This window comes from Ammospiza nelsoni, chromosome 4 (genome assembly GCF_027579445.1).
Source record: "Ammospiza nelsoni isolate bAmmNel1 chromosome 4, bAmmNel1.pri, whole genome shotgun sequence".
Lineage (NCBI taxonomy): Eukaryota > Metazoa > Chordata > Aves > Passeriformes > Passerellidae > Ammospiza > Ammospiza nelsoni.
In genome coordinates this window covers 18,032,299-18,058,193 of record NC_080636.1, presented here as the reverse complement: position 1 = coordinate 18,058,193, position 25,895 = coordinate 18,032,299, and the positions used below count along the sequence as shown (strand labels likewise).

Sequence of the window (25,895 nt, the reverse complement as noted above, 5' to 3'; positions counted from 1 at the left end):
ATGGACGCACTTGCTCTAGGACTATACAGTGGCAGCTTTTGCATGACAGAAGCATTGTTTACACTGGAAACTAATTCTTTACTATATGTGTATTTAATATTAATTCAGATACAGGAATTGAAAAACCTGACTGATGAAATGTAGTTCTTTTATCAAGTATCTTCTATAAATGCAATGAAAATATACCACTTCTGCTGTATTTAAGAAATAATTGAAAATAACATATGCCTTTTAAAGTTTCAACTACCAATACAAAAGTATTCACTCAAGGACCTTACAGAGGCACTTCCATTATTTCCCAGTGTGTGTTTCCATGTTGTTTTCACTGAACTTCTAATTCAGCAGAATTCATTCTGCATAGAATCCCAGGTTACTTTGCCTGCAGACTTATAGCACCAAAATGCACAAGGCTCCACCAAGTAGAATGTGAGCTGTTGGGGATTTTTTTCCTTTCTCTGAAAGGAGGTGCAGCCATGGAATTAGTGAGATACTGGTTACTTGATGGCTGAACACAAGTTAAAAGCAGAAATAGAAATCTGCTGGGTTATATCCCATATTACATACAAGTTCTGTAACTATTATGTGAGAGAGGGTCTAGGTTTGCTTGGGTTTGATTTTTTTTAAAAGTCTCATGTTTTCTAAACATGAATTACAGCAATGAAAAGGACTCCCAAATTAACTATGTCATGCCATTTCTTCAGAATATTTAATGCTTAACTGCATGTTGTATTTATATTATACACCTTAGCTGAAGAAAATGAAGACACATACACACACCATCCAATTGTCCTTTTATATTTTTATTCGGTGTTAAGTAACTCCACAAGAAAACAAAATCAGTTACTCTGGTGTACGTGAAATCAGAACAATACAACCACTTGAAGCAAAAAGTAGAAACAAATTTCAGCCCAGGAATGGAAAACTGATACTTCAATGCTATGGATATGCAATGCGCTTCATCCCACAGTGCGGTTCAGCGTATGCCAACCTTTAATGCTCTTCTTGTTGTTATTGTTGTTGGTGTGTGTTTCTATCCATATAGAAAAACTAAAAACCACACTTCAACTCTCACTGAAAGCCTTAGAGCTTTAGCCATTAAACTATGAAAACGAGTAAAGACAATTTGTTATTGCCCAAGCTCAAGATAGGATTTTATTTTCCCCAAAGGTGCTGGAATCATTACATGCCACAGTGTAACTATGAGCAACACCTTTGTTACTTTTGAGCCCTTTCTTACCAAGGAAGAAGCTCTAGCCAGAATTAACTGAGCTGAAGTTTGTGTTTGAAATATGTCCACTTGGTCACTTCCTGTTCTCAAATGAATTCTATTCCATTCTTCACTGTAGTGATTTGAAGAATTTGTGTGTAAAGTTCTTTTTTCCTTTCATGTTACAGTTAACTAGTTTCAGTGCAGGTGCTAAACAACCTCTCAAGGAAGCTCCAGAAGAAAGTAAAATATATAAAATCTATTCAAAGTCTGCAAATAAATTAAGAAAAGAAACTGTAAAGTGTCAAAAGATTTGCTGTATGAATACAAACCCTAAAACATAGTCTAAGAGGAGGACCAAAAGAAAGTCCTTGGATAAGGGCAACCAAGCCAGTTTTAGTAAGGATCTCACCAAAAGCTTGCACGAAGACCGGCATGGTTTCCCAACCACGTATTTCAATTCTTACACTGTCAGTTGAATAAAGGCAACAAAACCCAGTTACTCAGAAAGCATTTCTAGCGCAGAACATATTTCAAAGGCAGTTCAGCTCACATTTCAAACAGCTATGTTTCTTGTGAGGTTTATTGCCTGTCAAAAATAATGGTGAAGCTTTTCAAGTCAGTATTGGACTTTCTGCACTTCCTGGTGTTATAGACATGCTGCGATCGTGTAGACTAGTTAGTTGTTGTCATTTTTTTAAACTAGGAGTTGTTAAAAACTCAGAATGTTTAGTTTTGCAAATATTGCTCCTCCTGGCTTATACATTTTGCATAATGTGTTAAAAGCAGAAGGAGTTGATAGTCTTGTACAGATGCAACTTGACAATGTATTGACTTTCTAAATTAACAAAAGAAAATTTAAAAGCAAGTCACATAAAGCAACAATCACTACTGCAATCACACATGTATGTTGTAAGTCATCACCTTCCCTACCCCCACCCACCACACACATAACTTGCCCCACACATTCTCTCAGAAACACAAAATGAACTACGAGATTTACTAAATTACAGCCACAACAGCAGCTAACTGCAGCAGCCACAGGATTTCTTTCAAGTGAAGCACTGACCCTTTGCATTTAAAACATTGAACACTGAGCATTTTAGAGAGTTTCAGTCATTCAGGCTCAAGTTCAGTTACAGGATGCTTTTGCAGGTTACATGAATGCCTTCATCTGCAACAAGACAACATTCTCATTACTCATTAACAAAATTCACAACAATCCACACATCACCCCATTGGTTTATTATTTTTGGTGTTACTTTTTGAACTTCTGCCCCACATTGGCAAATTGCTAAAAAGGACAAAAAAAAAAGAAAAAAAAGGAAAAAAAATAAAACCCACATTGCCTCCATACCTACAAAAAATCCTTGGCTTCTCCAGTTAGCAAAAATACAAACCATGGTATCCTCAGTGTTGGTTTGTGGGAGGGGGGAATCATAGGATAGAAAACACAGTTTCTGTAAGTCTCTAAAGCACAACCCTGTTGTTCCTACTTCAAAGTTATGAGATTTACTGAATGAAGACTGGACAAGTCATTCATGCTTTTCTCCTGCATTCAGAAAGGCACTGATAGATTACAGTGTTAAGTATTTATCTCCCAGTTCTTAAAGAACAAAGCCTAATGTGCAGAAAGCTGAAGTCTCTGAATAGCAGAAGTAGTTGTAGACACTGCGATGCTAAGAAGATCGTAATAGTGGTAGGGCTACAGTTACGAAAGAAAATAACTGCAATTAAGATGCAAAAAAGCAGTGGTACTACTAAGACAAGCACATGCACATCCATTCTTGATTTGACAACACAATCTAGTCTAGTTCAAATAGCCAAGAATTTAACAGTATTTTTTGGGAAAAAAAATCTTCAACAGGACAGCTGTGTCCTCATCTATAAAATAAGCAAGAAGAGAAAGATAAATACACATCTGAATCCATTAACTGAAGAGGAAACTCAAGTTGTTCTTTTAGAGCTACAGACCCTCAAGAAAGATAGTTTTCCATCTCATGTTACTTTTCAATCATCTGCTCTACTCTGCAGTTTTTACAGTTGAGTTCGAGAAAAAAGCTCCTCCTCACATGGATCAGCCCATTCGCTTCCACCTTCTGAAGCTGTGTCTTCAGAGCTGGAGCTATCACTGGAGTAGATCTTCTTCCTGAAGCCATTTGGTTTTGTCTCAGCATTTATATCATCTGCACATCTTGCTTCATAAACAGAAGAAACCTAAGGATTTAAACTGACAGTGTTGATGGGGAACAATAAAGAACATGCTTGCTTTTCTCTGGGCTGGGAGGTTATATGGATTTTTAGTTGTCCAAGAGAGATGCCACGATTACAGGGCAAGTCCTCCTCATTCCTGACTTAGTCCACTATGTAGAAAGGACTGCAGAACAGCAGGGAAAAAAGGTGGTGCTTTTATTATTTTTTCCTATTCCTTAATTTTAGGATTTGCACAACACAGCAAGAGAATCAAAAGTGAACTCAGGATGTATCTTTATCACAGTTCATGTTAGAAAAATTACTGTAAAAGTTATCTCCGAAACTTGATAGTAAGTATTAAATAGTAGGAAAACACAGCACAGATCTGACTAAACTTCAAGCAAATGTATTTTAAATATATTTTCATCTGAATGAGTAAAGCCATAGCAAGCATGTCACAATGTTAAACTAAGCACTATCATCACTCGGAAGTTTAAAGGTATATCAATAAACACATGTATACATGAAATTTTTTCCCTAGAGAAAAAAACAGAGTTTTTTTGCTTGCAATGAGGACAGTATTCAGCATACAGTATCTTTATGTCTTTATTTGCTGGTCCTTTCTGCCCTCATAGTGCACTTCAGCTCACTCTACACTTACTGAAATTAGAAGTTGAAGGTAAAGAAGACTCATGTTTAACACTCATGACAAGCAAATGGCAAGCATTCCCAAAGGAAACTGGCTTTGCTTATCTAATAGAAGCACAGCTGTTGGTACAAAGGGTTGTACTCCCCAAAGTACAACACCCTGAGGAACTTTTAGAAAGATGCTCAAGATGCAGAGGACATTAAAAAACAAAGTAAGAGAAGAGAAGCTTTTGAAGGTTTTTGCAGGAATTTCATTTGAGGGTAGACTGAGAACTGTGATGAAAGGAAAGATGCAGTAGCCCACCCTTATAAAATAAGAAATAAACTTCCTCCCCCAAACCATTGACAAACTTACCATATTAAAATCTAAAAGATGTTCATCATCATTGGATACTTCCTTTACATCTGCAAGTTCTCCTACACCATTCTCTCCCTTGGCATTTGTATAGCACTCTTATATTGTTTTTGTGGGGGTGTTTCAGATGCAAAGGAAGAAAAAACAGAATTGAGGAACACTGTTATTTACATTTACCATAAATTTCAGCATCCAGAGATGTATTCTTGGAATTCACATTCTATGCCATGTAAACTCTGTGCTTGTGGGGGTTTTTATGGTCTGACACCCATAAAGAAATCACCATAATATCTCATGGAAACTTCATCAAATCCTACCTGAATAACTAATAGTAAAAGAAGAAGCTACTTAGTTAAGGAAAACACCTAAAATATCAAAGAACAAGAATGACTTTTTTTATGATAAATGGTTCAGTACATTTTTCAATTCTGATATTGCATTGTGTTCCACATCACTCCTATTTCTATACCCATACTGTGTAGACTGAAACAGTAGCCTGCTCCTCACTGAAACTCAAGAACCCCAATTGATGTGAATGGCTATGATTTCTACTTACCAGAGTAAACTTGTATATATAACATCAACATCTATCATGTAGATAGATACATATGGATCACATGCATCAACACCCACATATAAAAAGTACCCATACTGAAAACTGGATACAGAAAAAGCTTTGTGGAAGAGTAATGTCAGCTGTGAGGATCAAGTCCCGGTCTTGTTTAAAAACTGAGTTGCACAGAGCAAACCGTGGCTCTGCTGTCCCTGACAGACACGGTGCTGTCCCTGACAGACATGGTGTTGTCCCTGACAGACATGGCCCTGTCCCTGACACGGTGTTGTCCCTGACAGACATGGCGCTGTCCCTGACAGACACGGTGTTGTCCCTGACACACACGGTGTTGTCCCTGACAGACACGGTGTTGTCCCTGACACACACGGTGTTGTCCCTGACAGACACGGCCCTGTCCCTGACACACACGGTGTTGTCCCTGACAGACACGGCCCTGTCCCTGACACACACGGTGTTGTCCCTGACACACACGGCCCTGTCCCTGACACACACGGTGTTGTCCCTGACACGGCGCTGGCCGCCAGGGGGCAGCCCCGGCGCCGCGGCTTTGCGGGGGACCCCGGTCCCCCTGTGGGAAGACTGACGGACTGACTGACGGCTTTGGCCAACGTGGCAGCTCTGAGCACCCATCTGCTCCTGCACTGGGCACACTTCTACACCTGGGAGTGAAGTAAAAGTTAAAATGTTCTCGGAAGTCACCCAAACTGTCCTAAACACCAAAGTAAGGCTGTTCTGGAACCAGCAACACAGTTTTAGTTGGTTGCGCTTAAAGGTGTGCTTCAAAAATAATAGCTGACTAATCTACTTTCAAACTACTAAGGAACCAGGTCTCAAATCAAAACTTTCTCACCCTGAGCCTGTACTAACAGAAAGCACCAGAGATCCTGTCAATTCAGGATACTAATTCAGAATGGTCTTGTTTAGCTTCTTGCTTTGGAGACAGAAAAAGTTGAATTGGTATGCGGGCAAAAAATGCTGCTGGGATTCTTGCCGGTCCACTGAAAACCTGGCCTTGAGTCAGTTGTCAGATGCTAGGCATTCCTGGGAGTGCTGGAAGCACACCTGCTATGGTCACGAGCAGCCTGCCTACTAAGACTGGACTTGCTCTCTGTGCAGGACAGAAAAATTCCCAGTCTGTCAGTGTGAAAGGAGTGGGCAAGTGGCAAATCCCTCTCCTTCCCAGCCTCAAAGAGATTCCACACATTCACTGAATAACTGGCACATTATTTATGCACACCCATAAAAGGTAATCATCGTGTTTTCGCATTCTTATAGACTTATCTACCTAAGAAGTATTTTTCAGGATGAAACATTAAAAAACGTAATAAAGTGTTTTCACAATCAGAGATTTCCTGTTTATTTAATTTCAGGCTTTGGAATTAAGTAAATATGTGTAAATGTTAGGATTATTTTAAAACCACTTTCTTTTAAAACCAATTTAGAATCATGGTAGAGGTCTACTACAAGTGCAACTGAAGCATCCCAGTTCTCTCTCAGATGAGAGATTTTTTTGTGGAAGCTTACTGGTGTGGGTTTTTAAAATACAGACAGTAAATCCAATTCATCTGCAGCAATTCTAATCCGTAACAAGGAGCATTTCATTCTAATATGGGTGCAACAGCAAGTTAGTTCTAACAGGCAGAGGTGCTTACCTTCACATTGTGACGCAGGAAAAAGGGGAGAATAGAGCGCCTTTTCCCACCAGCATTGCTTTTCCTGGCTGCCACTCATTCTCTGCAGATTAGTATTCAATATAGGAAAGTGTTTAGACAAGAATCACACTTCATTTTGCCATAAATAATATACTTACATGTAGAGGAGGAAATTCTGGTATTACAATGAATTTTCCTAAGCCTTACAGGTCACACTGCTCAAGTTGTAACATTAATGGGAAATGATTGTCAAACTACAGTGGAACATTCATTCTCTGAACTCTTACAGCCAATATGAACTCCATGCTGGGGCTCATACTTTGCCCATACAGAGTTACAGAAATACAGAAAACAATATTTTAATTCCAGCCCTACACTTTAGAATCTAGAGAGAGACCCAAGAGATAGAAGTACAGTGACATGTTAGCCAACATGACAAACAGTTCATTGTAACACAAGACAGAGAAGACAGTGGACAAAAAGTGGCAAAATTTCATGTTTAAAGTTTGGGAGGATGAATTGGCAGAACAATTAATCAATGGAAAAACACAAAATTAGAGAATTATGTGTCAACACGAGGAAAAAGAGGTTATGAGGATGATCAATGATTTGTCTTTATGGTAGAAGTAATCCATTCACTAAGACTGCCAAACTTCTCTCCCTTTCCCCATATTTTAATGCTAGTTTAATTTTACCAGAGGCCTTTCCTTATGACATTGATGGACATGGCTAAAATACCAAGGGCTTGCCACAACACACATGACCCCAGTTTCAGTGCTGTCCCTCAGGTAACCCCATTAGCTTTCAAAAGATTATGCCACCTTGTAACATCCTCTATAGATATTAGAATGATTCAAAAAACAAACAACAGTGCAAATGCCTACAATAAACATGAACAAATGAGCTTCAACACAGACTTTCTAGCCAGCTTCCTCCTCAGTAAACTCGAGAATGTTTAAATATGCAAGATTAATAAGCATCCTTTTGTTCCTCCTTAACCTGCTGTAGAACTACACACCCATAGAACTTAAACTGACAAACACTCACTCCTTAATAAAGAGAAGCCCCTCTCAAACCAAAGGAGTGACTCAAGAGTGCTGTATTTAGAGACACGTCCTAGATTCAACTTCTTTGAACTTATCCATGCTGGTTTCCTGTCATAAGACCCAGGAACAGTCTTTTTGGAACTACCCTCCAAAAATTCAAACCCTTAATTCCAGAAAAAAAAAATTCTTAGGAACTTAAACCATCGGTTGGTGTCCTTTTTCAACATTAAAAAAAAAAAAAAAGGCAGCTCAAGGGTATAAGCAGGACATAGTAAGAAATATGTGCATTTACAAATACATTCAATCATGGAAGCCTCACTCTGTGCTGATTATAGATAGAGGCATCTAAACTCCATAGGCACAATGTATTATTAACTTCAAAGTCTCTCCCCTGCTGCTGTCACACCTGCACATGGGATAAGCTGCATGAACCTCAGCAGGTACTGGCAAAGCCAGCATGAGTCTGGCAGGGCACAAGGAGCTGCAGCAGCTTTGCTTCCCAGGCTGAGGCACCAGCAGAGCTCAGCCCCTGCTCTGGGATGGCTCCATGGCTGAACCAGCACTGGCTGCTTCAGCCGCCCTGTGCTTCCATCACAGCCCTGACACCTGGAGAGCTGGGGCAGCTCACAGAGAGCTCCCAGCTCATTGCTGAATTTCTGTTTGGGAGGGGATAGAGGACACTTTTAATGTCCATTTTATACACTTGCAGAAGAAAAGTTTTTCCTACAGTTGCTGAAGTGTTTCCTAGAAATGCAGTCTCACATTGTGAAATTTTCTGTGAATTAAAGAGACACTCCCAGTCAGGAAATAGAAAATACCAACTCCCAAATAGCTTGAGTCTACCTTCCTTTGTTGGCAATCTTTCCTTTTGAAAATAGGATTTTCAATTTATGTCTCTTTCTCCTCCTCTTTCACATGTACTCCTATACACTTCCAGTGTTTTATGAAAAGTTTTATTAAGTTTTCTGACTAACCATCTAAATAGCTATTATTTAGAATGGTGATAATAAATATTGTGACTGGAAGTCTCTCCTCTCTGAAACCATTCATATTCATGTTACTTTATTCTTAAGTTAAACTCGTAGACAGCAAGGCAAAACCAGCTATAATGCTGTTTGGCTCCCAGTTTTGCTGCAGGTCAGAGAGAAAACTGATGGGTTTCCTTTCTGGTTTTAAAGCTAGGCATAGGGTAACTGAGGCTTCTCCCAGACTATGAGATACTAATTGGAAAACACCATCAGTGACTAGCTGTACTGCTTCACAACACTTGCTGACAAGGATCATGGCTGATAAGGGTAACAAAAGGCTTGAAGAATGTGAACAGAATAAACACTAAAGCCTCAGTATAGCCTGAATGAATATCATCAAAAGTGTTACAACTGACAGAAAAAATCATATTAATCTGTAAGCAAATATTTCTTTGAACCTGCTCTGCAAGCCCTTACTATCAGGAAGAATACAACACATGAATAATTCAGAAGCCCAAGCAGTAGGAACCCATTGACTCCCATTCCAAAGCATCAGGTCCTAATTTTAGTTCAACAGTCACCAAGTGAAGATACACTTGTCTCAAGAAGCCAGTCACAAATGAACAAAGGGAGCTGAGTCTAGACTTTATATTCTTCAAACCTATTTGGCAGTAAACTCATTGTTGAATTTTACTGAAAATATATGTGGAAAGGACTCTATGACATAATCTAGCCTCTACTCTTGCACAAAGCTGGAATCCACTACAATGTACTATTCCTTCATTCAGTCTCATCAAGGCAGAATTTCCACTGCTTTCCTAAAAAATAACTGAGCCTTACAGTATGCTCCTTGTCTGGTTACAATTCTCATTCCTCAATTTCCCTTAGTGTGATTTAAGGTAATCACATCCAGTTCCTCTGTGTTTACTGGAGCCTACAGAGAACACAGCTTTTCCCTTATCTCCTCTAACTATGAACATGGCTTCTGCAAAACTGCTGCCTCTGCTCAGAGTCTCTCTTTTTTGACAAAAAACACCCCCAGTTCCTTCACTCTGTTTTCCTAAGTAGTGACCTTTGTGTTTTTTGTGTTTTCTCCTCAAGACATCCTTCCTCATACAAGGAGCCCAGTACTCCAGCACAGCAATTCTGCTCTTACAGAAGGGTATTCCTGTTCAGAGATCTCCATGTTGCTGTCTTTTGCAGTGTATCATTCCTGATATACACTAAACTATGATGTATTTGAAAATGCTTTTCTGTTTCACATCACCTCCTCAACTGTCACTCCTCCCATAGTGTTAGGAAAGAGGGTTATTATTTTCTGTAGAAATTTTAGTTGTCCCAGCAGTATTGCATTTTATGTTTCAGATGCTGTTCAGATTTAACAACTTTTTGATTCTAATCCTGTCTTCCAGTGTACCTGCAGACCTTCCCAGTTTGTTATTATCAGGGATTTTCATAAACATGCTACATACTTAAAAAAATAATCATCTCTGTTGTCCTCTAGTAAGCCACTGACTGTTATTGTGAGAGTGCAATCTTTCTCCTAAACTAATACTTGGAAACTTCCTGCTACTCACTCATTTGGGCCATTTACAGTTTACAGTACAGTTTAGGCAATTTAAGAGGGTCATTGGTTCCATTTTCCCTGAGTTCCATTTTCCTCTTTAAAAACAAGATTTGCTTCTTTAAAGATTTTCTATCTTCCATGTGTTTTCAAACAAGTAGGCTTTTCTCAAATTAGTTGCTACTCTTCATGATACTCAGGTTAATACTGCAATGACTCACTGAAACAGTGTAATATCTGTATTTTCATAAAAAATGACAACAGATGCACTAATCAATACTTTGGATGTTACATTTTCATAGCTTTCCAAGCTTGTTAGTTCTGTTTATAAAATATCTTTCTGTCATCTTTCTGTTTCTGATTTACTTCTAGAATTTCAGGTGTACCAAATCTTTTTTATTTGCTTTGTTTAAACCTTGATGTTTTTCCCTCATGATTTTTAAACTGTTATTGTGAACTCTATCTTTTTGAAGTTGTTTCATACAATCCCTTCAATATCTCTGCAAAATAATGTTCTCATAATTAGAAAGTTAGAGCTTAAAAGTCTTTGTAGGTGTTTTCATCACCTGCCATGATCAGCACTTACCAAGAACTATCTGGCCCAGTCCTGTCTTAGGTAGCCCCCAGATTATTCACTATTTACAGTCAGGCCTTTGCTTTGCATGTGGATGACTCTACACACTCTTTCTCCACTCGATTTCCCTGATTTTAAGGCACACAGTAGACACCTCCAAATTTTGTCTCCCCCTTACCACTACCTGGATATATATGAAAGCTTACCTTCTACCCTGCTGACCTCATAACCAATGTTTATAAATCATTCCTCTTCCCTTCCTCTTTGACAGCCCTTTCTAAAGGCGTTATGCACTTCCACTGCATTACTCCACTCCAGCACAGAACCTCACCAAATCTCAAGGCCAATTCAGTCATGTGATACACAAACACCGTTTTTGACAGTAGAATTTCCTCATCCCCAAAACCAGTGTCTCAGGCAGGTTCAGACCCTAAAACCCCAGAGGTCCTTTTATTTATCTCAAGGACCAGACAGGATGAGCATTCTTTGAGCACACCTGCTGGACAGGAGCCCATATAAAATGTGTTGACAGGAGATGCAGTGTTGGTATATTCACAGGCCATTACCTGGTGTGTACTTACCCATAACTCCACAGCTAAACAGTAGGAGCATTTACTCAGAAGAAAAAGGACTGTAGTTTGTGGGGGGCAAGGGAGCTCTGTTTGTGGGGTTTTATGTAGTTGTGTGGGTGGCATATGCTGGTGGTTTTTTGTAGAGGTTGTTTGGTTTAGGCTTTTTTTAAAAATTGTTTTGTTGGTTTCATTTTGTTGTTGGTTTAATTTTAGTTTTTTTTAATCTTATGGCTAGATATATAAATATCATTCATGTTTGAAAAAATTCTGCAGGAGCTTTTTGCAAATTCCTGCTGCAAAATACACTGTAATTCTAAAACAAGTGCTCTAATATAGAAGGTAAGAGGGAGGAAACTGAACCAGATTCTCCTACAGTCTTGTTCATAAATAGGAGGTATTCAGAGATGTGTGCTTCCACAGCACATATATAACTCAAGTTTAAGTGATGCAAACCAGAATGTGTTACTATTACACTGTGGTTCATATTAGTATTTTCACATTCATTATTTTTGCAAAAATACTGGTGGTACCTCAGAACACAACTCAAACTTTATATTAGATGACTGACTTAAACAATGACTTTCATTTCTGTCCAAAGTCAAGCACAGAAACACAGGAAGTTTCATTTAAAAAAAATCTTTACAAATATTGATCTATACTAATAAATCCACACCACAGTGCCTGTTTTTCCCCCATGCATGTATGTGTGGAGTGTCCATGAAAAAAGTTGCTCCTAGACTGTCCTAATTCTAGGTATTTTATATTGATTTAGCTTAATGGTCATGAAAATAAATAATATCACTCTTAAAAGAAAAAAGCTCACACACATCTTTTACAGACCTTTAAGCACAATAAGAAATTTAAGTAAATACTCTTGAGCCCAAAAGCCAATTACCTTCAGACTCCAACTACAGGTGCTTAGAAAAGCCTAGAGTGTGCACACACCTTCTGGAGACATGGCAGACAGAGGGGGACAAGTTAACCCAGGCAGTCTGAGCTTAGGGGGTAATGAAGCTCCCCAAGCCCCCCAGGAAGAGCTGAATTGCAAACCAAATTAGAGTCTAGACTGCTGAGAGGGTTGTTGGCCCTTGGTATTTCTCAGTGGTTTATCACTTTGAAGCTATGAAAATGCCTACAAAATCATGTGACCTGAGCAAGGGAAGCAGTAAGTTTTCCTCTTGCAGTAAGGAACTCAAATAAAATGAAATACCAGGGCTTTCTGAGCACTGCTCACTACCAAAAGACCTTTTACAAGCCTCAGAGCTACCATAAGCTATGGCACCACTGTATATAGCAGCCACTTACTAGTTACTTGAATGGATAAGTGGTTGAAGTGAAGATGAGAATAAGCAACCTCACAGAGCATTACACATCCAGAAAGAAGATCTGAAAAGGGCTGGAAGGAACTTCAGGCTCTTGCTGCCACAAATAACTGTAAAATCACTTGTTCATTCATTATGCCCTACTGCATGATGAAGTTACATTTCACTTACTCCTGGTAGAGGCAATTCCAGAATCTGTTCTGACTTAGACTGTAAGTTCATTAAGTTTGATGACTCTTTCTGCAAGGCCTGCCACAAACACAGAAACCTCCCAAACTCCAGTAAAGATTTCAGAAGCCACTTCTCTGTTAACTTAACAGAGCTGCAGGAACCAAGATGTCTAGAAAGGTTCTGGAAAAGTCACAAACTTGATTCTCTTGTGCAAGCAGCAGATATCAGCTTACTGATGCTGGGAAAAGAAGCAATTAATTTAAAGAAGGATGAGAGAAGAAACAAATAAGAAAGAAGGAAAACAAGAAAGTTTGATTTTGTTAAACAAAAAGGTGAGCTTTAGTTTTAGCAAGAGAAAGGTTAGCTTGCCTATGTATGAGTTAATGTTTCAAACTTATAACTGAGAAATATGCAATTGCTCAACACAAGCTGGGTGCAACTCTTCAGTTGAAAATGGAAAAACTTCCTCCAAATGTAAATACTACAATTGCTGAGTATGTGCAAGAGGAGGCTGAAGAGGAAAAGAAAATGTATAATGTAAAGAAAAGAAAATGTAAGATGTAACTTACAGCTATCCAGACAATATCTCTGGGCTGGCCACACATCTAATTCATTCTGATAGTTAAATGTTTCTACTCAAGAACAGAGGCAGCTCACAGCAAGAAAAACTCAGGGTACTTTTGGCTAGAAAGGATTTTTTATCTTGATTATTACTTAACTTATGGCTACTATTATCAGAAAGAAACCTCTGAGCTTAACCCACAGTTATGCTGAGGCTTTCTTATGGTACTGTGGTAGTGAGGGATATTTTGCATCCACGTTTTATTTCTTTTTGGCTCTATGCTGACAATTAAGCCTTTTTACAAGTCTTTCTTTGCTGAAGTTTACATCCAGTAGTTCAACTCCAAATTCTTCTACTTGGAGTATACTTCTATATTGAAAAGACTGACTTCAGAACTTTTTCTTCAGAATTTCAAAATATGTTTGAATCAAAATCAGTAATATTTCATTACTCAAAATTTATGCACATTTTAACATTTTATATGTAAATCAGATAACCTAAAAACCTAAGGTAAACAGATTTTTAAAGTCACATGAGTGTACACATGCATATATTTTTAAAGGTATGCAAGATGACACCAAAATACCTGAAGATGGCTAATTTTTCACAGAATCACAGAACGACTGAGGTTCAAAAGGAACTCTGGAGGTCATCATATCCAACTCCCCCTGCTCAAGCTGGGCCCAGTAGAGCAGGCTGCCCAGGACCTGGTCCAGATGTCTTTTGAAATCTCCAAGGATGGAGATTCTACAGCCTTCCTGGGCAACCAGTGCCAGCACTCGGTCACCCTTACAATTAGCAAGTTTACTCTTATGTTCAGATGGAACCTCCAGTTTCTCTACAAAACTGTATTTTCTAAAGATCTATACAATCACAAACATTTAAACTGAACTGTCACATGACAAACTGCTGGTTATCAGCTGCCAGCTGCAAATTCTGTAATTTTATATATCCACATACCTCTTCATGCTCTCCTGAAGAAACAGGATTATCCTCATACGTGGGGAAATGACACCCTGCTTTACAACTGCAAAACCTGCCAGTCTCCTCACGTGGCTCCACTATTCTGCAGTTTACTTTGGAGCTCTCCACCACTCTCCCTTCTAGAGATTCTTTCATACTGCATTCTAAACAGGGATCTTGGTTTCCTACTGGCAACATGCCGGCCGACTCTTCTTGGGAATCCAATGATGTCTGTGCACTCTTCTCCATTCCAGACTTTTTTAATCTGGGAAGGAATTTTCCAGATTCAAGCTCTGATTTTCCATAATAATGCCCTTCTTTTTCTGCATCTTCTTCCAGAGGTTTGAGATCTGCTTGCGGATCCTCAAATACATCTACTTGGGGAGGGACAGCAATACCCCCCTCATCTTTTTCCGACTCAAATTCTGACTCGCTTCCACCACCTGGAGAAAGTTCAGATGCAGAAATTGGGCGAAAGTGAGTCCTGGGAGAAATCCGTATAGCCCTGTACTGCGTTCGATCCACACCACATATCCTGGGGTGTAAAACCTCACTGTCTGAATCAGAGCACAGAATCGACTTAGGTTTAAAACTAGGGCTGAAGGATGCAATTCCTTCTGGCTCAAACGAACACTCTACATGAAGAACTTGTGAAAATGGATTGTTCAGGTCAAAGGAAGAGAATGAGTATTCAAGCCCTGGTTCTTCGACTTGAAAGTTCCCACAAGCTCCCAGTAAGTCTTCATGGAAGATAAAAGAAAAACCCTTATTTAATCCATTATCTCCACTCTTGGATTGCTCGTTCTGTTCAAATGACACAAACGGCCTCCATAATTGCCTGTGCCCAGGGGCAAAGCTATTACCTGGAGTCATAAAAACATCTGTGCCAGCTATTGTCACCACATCGGAAGCTGCACACTGCAGTAAGCTCCCCTTTGAGTGACCAGGTGGCACCACTGCCCATTCTCCATCACTGTTAAATGTTTTGAGCTCCCCATACACACCACCAAGTATAAATGAGTTTTCTTTATCCTGGTTAACATCCCAGGGTTTTGATGGTGTGGTATAGTCACCACCATCTACTTTTGATAAATCATTTGAGACAAAGGCTCTCTTCTCTACATTCTCCTTTTGACCTTCCCAAAGGTGATACTCTGATCTTTGCACTGCTTTATTGGGTTCCTGGAGGGTTTCAACTTTTGCTTCTGTATCCAAACAGCAGCAATAGTTATTTACATCAGTTGAAAACAATTCATCTTCTATTCCTTCTATTTCTACCATTGCTGCAGAATTTCTGTCTGTCATATTTGTCCAAATATCTTTAATAACCCCTGAGCTGTAGCCATCTCCATGTGGACTGCTTTCCCTACACCCTTGTGTAGTTTCATAGTCTTTACTTTCTGCTTTTTGTTCTAGCTGAATACCACAGACAGATTCTAGCTTAGATTTCTTTTTGAAAATCAAAGTGGGCATTTCTCCTAAACTTCTAGCTTGTTGCTGGCAGGTTTCTTCTGGCAGAAAATCTAGAATTTCTTCATCTACATAATTCGAAGACATTCTAGGAACTACATAATTAATATCTTCTGCATTAAATTGCGTGGATTCTTCATATGGAATATTTATAGTCTCATTGTCTGAACGTGTTTCTTCCGAGTGTGACCATGGACTACAGGTTCTTGTTGAAAGATTAGAACAGTGTTCATTTTCATCAAAGGCACTATTTTTGGTCCATATTAGCAATCTAGACTGTGTTTTCCCAAGAATATTAGCAGTGCTACTAGAATCTGCATTTTCATTTCCCAAGTTGAGTGTTTCAAAAGAAAATGGTAAAACAGAGTTACTGCATTGCACTTCAAACACTGAAAAACAAGAGTTTATACCAGACCCTTCATTAATATCTGAAAAGAGCTCTTGATTGCCAGCAAGCATGTGTGAATTAAGCATTGTGCTGTCTAGGATGGGGGAGAATCTGATCGGAGAATCTCCTCCAAAACTTTCCCCATCTGCATCACCAGAACTAGAAGATGAACAGCACTCCCAAAATTGAGCTAAATTACTAAGATCTTGCAAGAACCACCCTTCAGCACCAACAGAGCTGGTCGAATCAGTCCATATTGCACTTTCCCCTTGCAACTCCATTCCATCTAACACTATGCAACATTCTGCCTCAAAATCAGTTTTTTCTTTACTCTTCTGTCGAATCATATTTAAAATCCGACTCTCCCCTTGCATCGTATCTGAGGCACCAGGATCCAACATGGATTGATCAATATCCACTTCATAGAAGTGCGTTAGTTCTGACAGATGAACATCATCTAAATACTTGTCGTCCTCTGGTTGAGAACATATTGAGGTCCCAGTGAGGTCAATATCCTCATTTAGAACTGCAGGCATTTCTACAAAGTGACCATCGATGAAAGTACCTGCTGCGAGGTATGTTTTATGAGTATTATTGTTGCTAATACAAAGACCATGCACTGATTCAGACAACTCTTCTACAGCCTCTGATGTTACTCCACCTATATCTTCTCTGTTGCGGTACGTAGTCTCCAGCTTGCTTTTTCTGCTAAGAGGAACAAAGTACTCCGTAATCGGCTCAGTATACCACAAGGGCTCTTCTTTATATTCCTTTTCATTTCTACTGTCTAAATACAAATCTTTTCCATCACTACCACCAGCTTCTTTTCTTCCAATTTCTTTTAATGGCCTTTTACCTCTTTTGCACAGTTGTTTGATGGACCCGCTGCTGCTGCTGCTGCTGCTTCCGCTGTGGACTTTTCTATCAACCTTTTCACCAGATTTCACTGACAGCCTGCTCTGCCCATTCCGCCCTTTTTTACTCCGAACCTCTCTTGTTTTGTGTCTCACTTTAATACATTTCATGGATGCCTTGTATTCACCTTGATTACCACTAGAACTTGAGCCAGCCTCACTGGATCCTGATGACCAGGAGCGGGGACGCATCTTCCCTTCAGATTTATGTCGGACTTGCTTTTTGTACAAAACAGGCTTCTCCTCAACGGTGTTGTTACTGAACTTGTTTTCTTTCTCGTTTTTACTCTTCTTCTGCTGGGTTCTTTCCTGTACAGTGGCAGATACTTTATTACTTCGGTCTTTAGTTACTTCACTTTCACTATTGCAGTCCTTTGGAGAAGATGTATCCGTGCTAGTTGGTGGAACAGTGGATGAAGATGAGGAGCTAGAGTAAGAGCATACTTTGGATTTATTCCATACAGTCATAATTTCCTGCAGGCAAACTGGCTTTTCAGAAAGAGGAGGAAATGCTTCATAGTACCTGAAAGCAAAACAAAAGGGACATTTGGATTGTAGAGCTTCAGATAAGTATTAAAAATCCACAGCAAAACACTACCAGTCTAATTGCTAAAAATCTAGTTTGCATTACATATGCACATGCCACTCACTGCACTATTTGAATGATATCAAAAGGAAAATTAAAATGAGCTTTAAAAGTGGTTATATTAATATATGTTTAGAAATATACTGCATACAAGTAAAACAATTTCCTTTTCAGAGACCACCAAACATCACTGTAGAGAGAAATCTTAGATGCTCACAACAGTGGCTCCAGGTTTATTAGATAATGTGGTAATTCACTACAGTCTTCTTAAATGTTTGATTTAGATGAAAAAGTCCTGAATTTCAGTTATATCAGTCCTGAATTTCAGTTTTTAAAATTTTCATTTATGAAATGAGACACTATCTGTTACGTTCTACATAGTTTGATCATCCAGTTATTAAGAAAAAGCTATTAAAAAAAGAGTAGGTTTTGAGTAGTTTAAGATGCTTAATAGCTTTATGCAAGAGGTACAAGATTAAAATATGGTTTTCTGCAACATTTATAGTACTATGTGTTTGGTAGTAGAGAGCTTTTCACTGAATCACATATACTTCAATGAAAACTTATTTAAAATTTTTAGAAGTCAGTTAAATGAAATGCACATTAGCACAATCAGTTCCCTGTAGACAGATCATCCATTTAGTAACATTTCTACCAGGCTGTTGCTACTATTAAGAGATACAGAAGCAGTTGTATCTCCAAGAGAGGTGAATGACAAAACTCCTGGGTAGTTCAGTAACACTGGACTCAGGTACTTGCTAACTAGGAGATCACTTTGGTTATCAAGAGTTTAAAGGTTACAAGAGTTTGTTTGCCATTTCTGCAATAGAAGACAGTGAGATCTGAATACAGGAAACAAATTATTCTGTCCTTGTAAATCTACATGTCAATTAATGTTGTTTTAAAGGTTTTTGTCTGGTTGATTTAGTCTTCAGGAAACTAAAATAAAGTATGGTTTGAATTCTGTATATAGTCAAATGAAAGCAGTCTGGGCTTTGACAGAAATTAAACTAGCCCATGATACCAAATGCTTATATTTAAATATACAAGATTAACAAAAGAAGATGGCTTGAAAAGAAATGTTATTTCTTAATATCCACAAAACTCCAGATTCCCCACTGAGTTAACTTCACTGTGTTAAAATATGTGAATAAAAAGATAAAAGCATCTAAGATAATAATAATAAAAAAAATGCATACATTTCTACTTGATCCTTTGCTGTGGGAGATAAATCAGTCTCAGGAGTCAAAGAGCCTTCTAACTTTTTGTGAATCTTCTCCTCTGTTTTGGAAGAAAATTCCAAATGTTTAACACAAAAATCAAAAAAAGACTGTGCACTTTATAACAGTATTTAACAAAAAGCACCAGGATGCATAACCATAATAGTAGTAAAATTTCCATACAACACTGTAAATAACATTAAGAAATTATGAATTACCACCCAAGATTCAGGTTTTTCACACTTGTCCAGTCCTGCAAATCTGACCAAACATGACCAGCCAGCAGTTCCATGCAACCTCATGGCTAGCAATGCCCCCACTGGGAGGATTCCTGCTGAATGTTTAATTGTTCCATGTCCAAATCCTTATCTCATTCTTGCATTGCTACAGACACAAAAAATATTTCTTAAAAATCAACTGTTTAACTAAATGTTTTTACTACTGGCCACACACTTCTCATGTGTTTCACTAAAAGGAAATATCCCAGCAGTAATTTTTGAGCTTTGAGTGGATGTAAAGGCATATTTCCTGTGTGAGAGGTACTGAATATTTTCTAATTCTTTATATTCCAATGTTTAAAATAAAAAAAAAAAGAGACATACTATTTTTTTATTTTATATTTTCCAAAATAAATGCTCAATATCACATTGGTTCAAGAAGAAATTCACAGCATTATGAAATACTAAGAGCTAAGAATTACAGTTTAAAAACAAAACCAGGGAACAGAAACAGCTAAAACCATGCTTTAAGCAGGTAAATGTTTCTCTTATTTACAGCTACTTATACTACATAATAAGCATATTAATTTTACTCTAACTGTCCAAGGCTGCTGCTGTGTGCCTGAGTAAATATTTAGGTGTGATGACCTTTCACTAGAGACAATACAACTTTACATTATGTTCCCTCTCCCCTGAGCTTGACATCATAAAGTGCCCATTATCATTCCCCTATAGCCCAGAAATTTTAAGTAGTGGTGGTTATTTGAATGCTTTTCACACAAATTGTTTCCACATAATTATTCTGAGGCAAACCTGCTCTTTGCAAGCACCAATACACAAAAGGAATAGAATCAAGCCTACCTTATTTTCATTACTTTTGGTAGAAAGGGGAGATGCTGAATTTGGAATATTTACTAAAAATGCAGGCACAGCTGGATATGAATAGTTATAGCTTTTAATGAAGAAAGCTCCATTTGTGACTGGCTATTTCTTAGTAAATAAAGCATAGCAATACAAAATTGCTTAAATTATTTGAATGAAATTATTCAAATGTATTTTAAAATTGCATGGCCTGTACTAAAAGCTACTGAAAAACAGCCTACTCCCCCACACCCACCCCTGTCTCAGAATGTTGCAGAGCTGATAAATACAATACATGTCCTCAGAAGTTTAAACATTTTTTCCTCACCTTGCTTACTCTGAAGGTCTTTCAGTTTGGAGCAAAGCTCCTCCACTAACGTTTCAATCCCAGAGCTCTGCACGACAACAAAACCACGTGGGGAAAAAAGAAAAGAAAAACAGAAAACATAACTTACTAAAAAGAATTTTAATGTCATAGAAATATACCAATACAGTAAACATATCTCAGCAGACATACTGTTCTTTTTGCACAGTAACTACATATGAAAAAATCAACAAACATTATTCCTAGTATAAATCCAATCCTATAAATACATTAGTTAGAGGTCAAAATGATTCCATGGAACATGAAGATACATTCACACAGAGGTTTCAAACTACAGGTCACATTGTTGCACCATTGGATATCCAAAGCTGTGCAAACACAGCATGTCACATTTACTGCATGGTATTGCTGCAGATTTAGCCAGGAGTCTCAGCACAGAGGTTCAATGACCCACTGATCACTAAAATTCATTTCAAAAAGCTAGGCCTGATCCTTCTGGCTGCACAGTTTATACCTGTGGGAATGGGACTGTTAAAAGGATACAGAAAATCAGGCATGAAGGTGGAAATGAGAACAGTAGGAAGGCGTACCCACATATGTGACAGAAAGGGAGAGGAAATGCTTCCACAGCATCTGTATGCAAAACCCTCCCATAGTCTTGCCAATTTAAAATGACCAGGCATTTTTTTTCTTTTTAAACATTGTGTTATTAACAACACAGGGCAGAAGAGGGAAAAATAAACATCTTCATATTCCTATAAGTCTCTATTTTTCCTCTTTTATTCTTCTACATAACAAACATACACACAAAATAGTCCAATATATTACCCACAGAGGAAAACTCCATGTCACTCCAATGGAATAAAATTTGAATTCCAGTCAGTTAAATACTAAATAGCAACTTAGAGCCTGAAATGACCCTTCCTGCTGGAGGGAAAACTTAGGTGAGGTGGGTACTGTGTGGGTATTTGTATTGTCATTATTCAATGCTCAGGAATTGTGCTCAGAGATTGCACTTCACACTTTCCATAACAGCAAACAGAGCTGGAATCACAGCTAAACACAGCAAACTGGAATTAGTGAAGAAGATCCCAGAGGTCCCCTGCATGTCATCCTACAGCTGAGAGTGGTAATGAGGGAAGACCATGCAGCTTATTGTATCCTGTGCACACTTTCCTCAGTATCAACTCCATTGTTGGAAGTCTAGCTCCCATTATACTTGGATAAATTTACACAAACCCCCGAGAAAATTATCTCATCTTCTGAATTTAACATGGTCTTATTGTGCATATAGTTATGGGATGTTTTCTCTCCAAAGGCAACACCAATCAAATATCAAGTTACAGAAATGCACAGAAAAGAGTTTGACTTGCTGTGTCACCCTGGTGGTATAAAGATTTCATTTTTCCAAGATAGAAGAGTTTCTCACCTCTCCTGATTGCTGTCCAGAAATTGCTGAGAAATGTGAATATATGTCGCTAAAGCACAAGTAAGTACTATGAAAAAGAGAATATCATTTATTCAGTCAGACTAGCTTGTTTAATTCACTGTCAGAAAAACACACTTGAAAAATCATACACTGAAGCAATGATTTATATGCTAACTCTAAACTTTAATTATTTGCAGCCAAGTGAGAAAGAAAGCAATGTTCTATTCCCAATTGTATTGCTGCACTGAAGTGCTAAATATAAACCTTTATACCGCATACTTAATTGAGGATGACTTAGCAATATCAAACTTCAGAAGGCATCTTCTGTATCAGTAAATTTACCAGTACAAATTTAATCATTCAGCAAGAACCAAGCAGGACAGTAATATGGACAAAGCTCTGTAGTTGTAATAATTTGTCACTTTATGCCCTTACCACTCTTGACTCCCCCTTCCTCCCTCAAAAAAGGTCAACAGAGGAGGAGCTGGCCTTGGTTTTCCTGAGCTCCCCAAACTGTCTAATCGAACAGACACCTGTAGCAAACACTCCAAGGAATACAGATTCACCTACTTAATATAACATCATGCTAAAAAAATGCCCCAAACCAGTAACAATATTCTTACCATTACACCGAAGAAGCGAAAACTTTTGGAATCAAACGTTTCATTTCCTCCTGGACCATGAAACTAATACTGGAGTCAGCTGACACCGCCCGCTGTCCTGCCCGGCGCTGAAGGAGACAGCGCTCGGTTGAAAAAAACGGGGGTGGGACCCTGAGCACAACACCAGGGCTCCAGAGACCCCTGCTCAACTCCCCACTGCAGCACACGTAAACGTGCTGCAGAGGTAACCTAACAAATGCCACGGCAGTTATTTCATGTGTGACACTGGTGTTCTCAGAATATGAGATTTAGTTACTTTTTTTCTTGTTTACCTTAATGCGTTGCAGCTGTAACAACCCCATGGCCTGAAAGTAACACGTTCCAGGCACTGGCTTGGTTCAATAGGACACAGCTAGCGAACAAAGCTAGGGGATCTGCTTGAATTACTTTGCTTATGTTCAAATTTAAAGACAGTCCCCATACAGTACAAATACTGGAGCATCTTAAAACATTTTGAAATATGGAAGTTTTAGTGCCCAATTACGATTGCTTTTTTAATTCCATCATGAAAGGCTTAAATCTCAAAATTGTCTGGCCCAGATTTCTACCAACCTGTTTCTCTCATTCAAATTACAAAGGACAGTGCATGATTTTTAATTAATATTTTTCATTTTGCATGACAATATTTCCTGCACACCTAAACCCATTTTATTCTCTTCTACTGTTTTTAACATATTTCTCTTTCCTTCCCCTACTTTAATATACATCCAGTTTCACCAAAAGTTGTTCTTTTTGGCTTTTTATCAGCTGGCTGCAGCAAGGGAAGGATTACATAAAGGATAGGTGTTATGTTACTGGCATAGGAGTGATGGTGCTAACAGATAAATTAAGCTTCTGAACTCACCCAGCATGAACAAGAACAGTCAATCTGACTGCTGGAGTTACAGGACTCCAATAACCACTGTCTTCCTTACTGACCACCATGACCCTATTCAGAGCCTAATTAATGCAGTTCTGCCTAATGAAGAATAGGACCAATTAAAAAAAAAAAAAAAAAAAGAAAAGGAAAACAGAAGAGTAAAGCTCACACAAATTTTTATACATATTTGTAAATATGTTTGGTACTTCTGACTTTTTTTGAGGTTGGATTTTTTTTCCCCTAAACACACAAGCACACAGATATATATAATGTCAAATATTAAATCAAAGACCTTTTGAACACACTCTGCTTTGGAAGTAGAGCAGTCAGAGATGACAAGTGGTAACTCATTAGCCTAAAGCAGTCCAATTGCTTTTGTATATACACTGACACCTCTGTATAGCAGCAGAAAATGCCCCCAGAAAATATTAAATCTGTAAGTGCAGTTACTTCTGAATGTAGTTGTTATAAATTTAAAATGTTCAGTTTATCATGAACCATGGAGAAATCCTGTATTATGTGCACCAAACTGAAATTCACTAAAAACTGTTGCCTATGTTAACAGTGGGCACTGGCTCCTATGTGTTCACAGTTTTGAGTAAGAAGCTGTGAAACATTAGGTCCTCTCAAATGCTAGACAAATCACTTGAATTCTTAACTGATATTCACTCTGCTAGCAGGTTACTTCTGAATATAGCAAACAAGCACAGGACAGTCACCATCCAGAAAATTTCAGAAGTTTTTCCTGCATTTGATCACAAACAGCACCACTGTTATTTCACATAGCTATACAATGGAACTGAGAAGGGGATTGTTCAACAAAATTTTTCATTTTCACTGCGCTTTCACCTCTTCCCATCACCCAATAATATCATCGGGTTATGGGTTTCATATTTCCAGCAAAAAAAGGCCAGGCACACATATACTTTTTCCTGCAGCTCTGCACATATGCAATAGCCAAGCCTTCAGGACAAAACAAAGGAAAACAAACTTCTGATAGCCAGTAGTTAGAAGGAGATTTTCCACATCTGACAGATCATTAATATAGACACAGTAACTGAAAAATTCCATCAGATTATACAACTCAAAGGGAAGTGTTGTTTTAGGGAGATGCTGTTCGGCTTTAGGTTTTTTGGCATGCTCAGTTTTTTTGCCTCTAGTCTAACATAAGTTAAAAGCTTCCTCCAGAAGCTTTGAACTGTGCAGTGCAAATATTTACTAAATATAGTTTGTTACTTCAGTCCTGTAAGGTATGGGGAAAGGTCCTTGCCCCTCTTCAATCTTTTTGAAAAGCAAAAGCATTACAATTCCTTTTACTTGAACAAATAAAATAATCACTCATTTGCTATTAGGCTTTTGAGAGCTTTCTAGCTTACACTTTCAAAACAAATCCTCATTTCCTTTTCCCAAACATACAGAATTTGTTTAGGTTGGAAAGTACCTCTGGAGATCATCTAGTCCAAACTCCTGCTGAAAGAGGATAACCTAGAGAACACTGACACTCCTTTCACAAAATACAAGTTCAAGCAATCTAGAAATTAGAGTAAATCAATATATTCATACTTTCAAATCATTGATTTAACAGGCCATAGGCTCTCCAGAGAAGATGGCACTGTGATTGAACCAGGACTGTTTTCTTGGCATGTCTCCTGTCACCAAGGGCAGGATTAAACAGCTTTCCTATATGAATCAGCTGTTAAGCCACGTGAACTGAGTAAGGCACAAAATGTGATTCACTGCAACCACACATCTATTTCTATATTTTGTAGGATGATGAGAGAAAGTTAGAAGTCTAGGTTTTAATTTTTTAACATTCTAGCACAGTATAATTCATCTGATTACAAGTACTCTGAAAAGAGGTGCTCAATGCAGACTGAAAAAAAGACTAAAAAAAATCTTGGCCCAAGATCAGCACTATATGAATGAATAAATAAATCAATCCATTAAAACAGTAGCTTCTCTGGGGTGTTCAACCCAGGTGGAGATCAAAGGAATAAAATAAGATTCCAGCTTGCATTATGGAAGTTTTTCCATCATAATGAGGTGGATGATACTAGCAAATATTTAAGAGTATGTACAACCTTTTTGACCCTTTAGAAGTAAGAACACTATTAAATCTTTATCTGCTCACTTGAATACATAATGATTTACAACAAAGATATTGGACCAGTCAGAAAAACAGATTCTATTTATTAACGTCTCTTTTTGGGGCTCATGAATACTTGATCCAAAGTAATCTTCAATCAGTGTGTGACCTCAGAATATCAATTTCCAAGCAAACTGAGTGAATATCACAAAAATCCAAGCTATTTTAAGAAATAAGACAGCAATCAATCTTCAACAAGGAAATAAAAAAATACTTCCCTACAGCTCTCTTAATTGTGTCTTTGGTATTAAAATAACATTAGGGAAGGTAAATTACATATGTAGCACATAACTAGGATCAGGCTCAGATTTCAGAGCTATGATTCACCACACAACACCTTCTAAGAGAGAGAGAGATAATAAATAGCACATGTTATTTACTAATTCTAGATAAAAGAGATCATCTGCCAGTTCAAATTAACTTCAAATGAACATGCTATCCCTAAA

At 38.2% G+C, this 25,895-nt stretch overlaps 1 protein-coding gene across 7 annotated transcripts in view; it reads right to left on the bottom strand.

Moving 5' to 3' along the window:
- Window positions 1-779: 779 nt before the first annotated feature.
- Window positions 780-25,895, bottom strand: part of KIAA0232 (KIAA0232 ortholog) — a 64,708-nt gene continuing 39,592 nt past the window's right edge. For 4 of the 7 annotated variants that reach the window (XM_059470054.1, XM_059470060.1, XM_059470058.1 and 1 more), the window contains 5 exons: window positions 20,357-20,423; window positions 18,929-19,010; window positions 14,369-17,666; window positions 6,630-6,711; window positions 780-4,501 (listed from right to left, as the gene is read on the bottom strand). In XM_059470054.1, the coding sequence (XP_059326037.1) occupies window positions 4,104-4,501; window positions 6,630-6,711; window positions 14,369-17,666; window positions 18,929-19,010; window positions 20,357-20,423 (3,927 nt within the window). In that variant the 3' untranslated portion in view covers window positions 780-4,103. The remainder of the gene's footprint in view (window positions 4,502-6,629; window positions 6,712-14,368; window positions 17,667-18,928; window positions 19,011-20,356; window positions 20,424-25,895) is intronic. The other 3 variants (XM_059470055.1, XM_059470056.1, XM_059470057.1) reach the window with 3 other exon arrangements.